The following is a 3,246-nucleotide window of genomic DNA, read 5'->3' as shown; positions in this document are numbered from 1 at the left end:
TCTCCTCAGAAGTTTCATCACTTAGGGAGACAACATAGCACCTGCCTTTAATATGTTTTCTTGTTTGATTTCAGAGTCAAGGAGATGGTGTACTGGCTACTTATCAACCACCAAATGAAACAGAGGAAACCATCCATTACGGGGAGATCAACTTTTCAGTGCGAGGACCTGAACAGCTCTCTGTCTCAGTGCAGGACAGTGGACAGCAGCAGGATACACTGTATGCACAGGTCAAAGTGTCCAAGCCAGCAAGCAGCCGAACACAGCCTGCTGACGGTCCAGAAGATATCTACGCTCAAGTGAGGAAAAAATGAGTGGATTAAATTCATTTCATTAAGTTTCATTATACAACTTTTTTTTGTTCCTTTTTTTTTTTTTTTACTTATTACAGCTCATGTTTTATCTAGTTGAGCACAGCGTTAGGTCAGGAAGGCCACGGAGTCACACTCTACTATCATGCCAGAGTTTTAGTAACAGCTGATCTCACCCAAACCTCATCAGCTGATGGCCAGTTGATTTCTTTCAAAAGATTCTAAAATTGGCCAAATAATACTTATGACACCTTATTTTAACTGTTCTAACCTGCCTACTATTTGCTGCTCCCTCTGCAAGCCGCATTTGCAACTCTCCTCCACCCCAGCTCCTCCTTTCATGCTGTCCAGACTTAATCAATGTCATGCTGTTGTCATTGATGCCTGCTCTGTTTGGCTTTGCTGCTTCTCTCCCTGCCTTATGCTTTCCATGTTATCATGTGGAAGGGCAGGGAGATCCCAGACCAGAGCCATACTGCCAAATATAAATAATTGCAATTAAGTATTTTTTCTTGACAAAGGGGTCCTGACTGAAATCTTGTTGCTGTGTAATATTCAGCCTCTTATATATGTGCAACTAAAACATACAGAAGTCTATTAGGGACTTTTTTATATTAAACTTACTACAAGCAGTTGCAGTCCACATTTACTTTATTTTATCACCCTTTAATTTAATATGTTTAGTTTTATTGTAAAATGCTTTAATTTGATGGTTTTTGACGAGGCATGTTAAATCTCCATCACTTCTCTTTTATTTCCATTTTCTCACCTTGTTTGTTTCCCATGTTTTCATTTGTATTTTTGAAAAACTTCAAAAATAAGCACGAGGCAAAGCTTCTGCTTTTGAAGATATTTATTCATTGCACTGTAATAAAAACCTTGTCTCCTCAAAATACCTAATAATCTCAGTCGCACTTATTGGTCCAACATTTTATATTTATGTGTAAACATCACCTGAAATCAAGGAATTGAATCACAAACATTACAAAAGTGGCAAAATGGATTATGCATAGTATTCGTTGGGTACATGAATTAATATATTGACTACTTACAGGACTTTTTATTTTGTGTATATGTGAATATTAAGAGCGTTCTGTTAAACTTTTAATAAAGCATCTTTAAACAACTGATGCTTAAAATTCATTTGAAATCATTTTGTAAATAAAATGTTAAAAACTCATCCATCTCTGTCAGAATTTTGCTAAATCTTTGGGTATTAGCCTGTAAACATTAGAGGCCTAGAAACTGTATTGCTAAATGTCACAAAGGCCCTACAGAGCCAGGCTGACTGGGCTTTAGGACCATGCCAGGTTATGTGAGAGAATAGAGGTAGACATATGCTTCTCTTAATGACAAGTTTAACAACTACAAACAAATCTAACCTTCATGTTGCAAAGCAAACCTGTCCCTCAGTGATGCAGCATTCATGTCAAGTAGTGTCAATGTGTAGGATCTGCATCGTAGATTATTTTCACTAAAATCACTGACTGTGTTCACAGAGAAAGAACATCTGTCTCACTTTTCCTGAACTGAATCCCTTCAAATATTAACTTCTCTGTGTATGTGAACCCAGCCAGTGACTCTGGTTGCACCCTGATGGTCTAAATGTTGAGTCAGTGACCACCTCCCTGTTTCTGGATGGACTTCATGTTAGTAGGTTTTTAATTGTGTACTCTGTCCTCCAGAGCCTTCAGCTCAGCCTCCACCTGAGCTGGTAGATCAGCTCCAACCTGCTGAGTGAAGTAAGCTCTCAACTCTTTTGTCTCCTTCTGCCAGAAAGGAACAGGCACGTCAAACAGAGCACCCATATCCACGTTGCCACTCAGACCTTTAGTGTCGACGGCGCCATCTACTGGCAGCCAGCCGATAATGCTCTTCTTGGCTGCTTCATCCTCACTCTCTCTGCCGCAGCGCTTGAAGATCCACTCCAGCACGCGGGCATTTTCACCAAATCCGGGCCAGAGGAAGGAGCCAGATGCGGGGTCCTTCCTGAACCAGTTAACATGGAAGATCTTGGGTAAATGAGTGGGGGCCTTCCTGCGCTCCATGCTCAACCAGTGAGCGAGGTAGTCACCAAAGTTGTAACCGAAGAATGGACGCATGGCAAAGAGGTCATACATAATGACCTTTCCTGAAGGAAACATGACATCCTTTAGCAGTAGTTATAGTAACTTCCTCACCATCCTATCTTCAAAGAACAACTCTTAAATGATTTGTGTGAGCTTGTACCTTTATGCTCAGCAGCTGCCGTGGCCTCTGACCTCATGGCTGCTCCAACAAAGACTCCGTGCTGCCAGTTGAAGGATTCATAGACCAGAGGAACTCCTGACAACATCAGCATTTGATCAATTTCATGCACACTTGTTTGGGTTTTGGGAAATGTTGCTTGACTTGCCATGTTGATATTAAACACAGATTGTAGTGCACATGTTAAGAACAAGGCAGCACAAACAATGTGAAGCAGGAAGGTGCTGCTATGCTGTATATTATATTGTTATCACAGCAGCTACACTGTAACTGAGAGATCTGTTTTATGCACACCGTTGTAGTATTTAGTTTCAGTCTGAATCAGAGTACAACAGTGCAGGACTATGATAGTGGTGTAATACAGCTTAAGCTTTTTATAAACTAATTATAAGAAAACGTATTAAAAACATGTTCACACTATTTTTCCATGCTTTGAATAAAAGGACCTTTACCTTTATCTGAACTCATCAGCTCGTCTTTACCCATCCTGTCTCTTTTTCTCTTAAACAGGATGTTTTTCTTTCTCCAGTCCAGTGTCCTGCCTTTATTCAAGAGATAGGACAGTGGATAGAGTCGGAAATCAGGGAGAGAGAGAGAGAGAGAGAGAGAGAGAGAGAGAGAGAGAGAGTGAGGAACAGGTCAGATTTAACCCTGCAGCTGTCTGCTTGGAGGACTAATGCCTCCGTAC

The 3,246-nt window shown here is 40.7% G+C and overlaps 1 protein-coding gene across 1 annotated transcript; it reads right to left on the bottom strand.

The window, feature by feature from the left end:
- Positions 1-1,146: 1,146 nt before the first annotated feature.
- Positions 1,147-2,667, bottom strand: LOC109989762 (phosphoenolpyruvate carboxykinase [GTP], mitochondrial-like). Its single transcript, XM_020641627.2, has 2 exons — positions 2,541-2,667; positions 1,147-2,442 (listed from the first exon to the last, which is right to left on the bottom strand). Exons 1-2 carry the CDS (start codon positions 2,650-2,652, stop codon positions 1,973-1,975), a joined length of 582 nt encoding a protein of 193 aa, XP_020497283.2. The 5' UTR covers positions 2,653-2,667; the 3' UTR covers positions 1,147-1,972.
- Between the last annotated feature and the right edge of the window lie 579 nt (positions 2,668-3,246).

This window comes from Labrus bergylta, chromosome 20 (assembly GCF_963930695.1).
Source record: "Labrus bergylta chromosome 20, fLabBer1.1, whole genome shotgun sequence".
Lineage (NCBI taxonomy): Eukaryota > Metazoa > Chordata > Actinopteri > Labriformes > Labridae > Labrus > Labrus bergylta.
Note: the sequence above shows the minus strand (reverse complement) of the source record. Positions and strands in the feature narration are given on the sequence as shown.

Coding starts and splice junctions, on each gene's coding strand:
- LOC109989762 (XM_020641627.2), bottom strand. CDS start 2,652: ATGCTGATGTTGTCAGGAGTTCCTCTGGTCTATGAATCCTTCAACTGG. Junction 2,443..2,540: donor GGCAGCTGCTGAGCATAAAG/GTACAAGCTCAC, acceptor TGTTTCCTTCAG/GAAAGGTCATTATGTATGAC.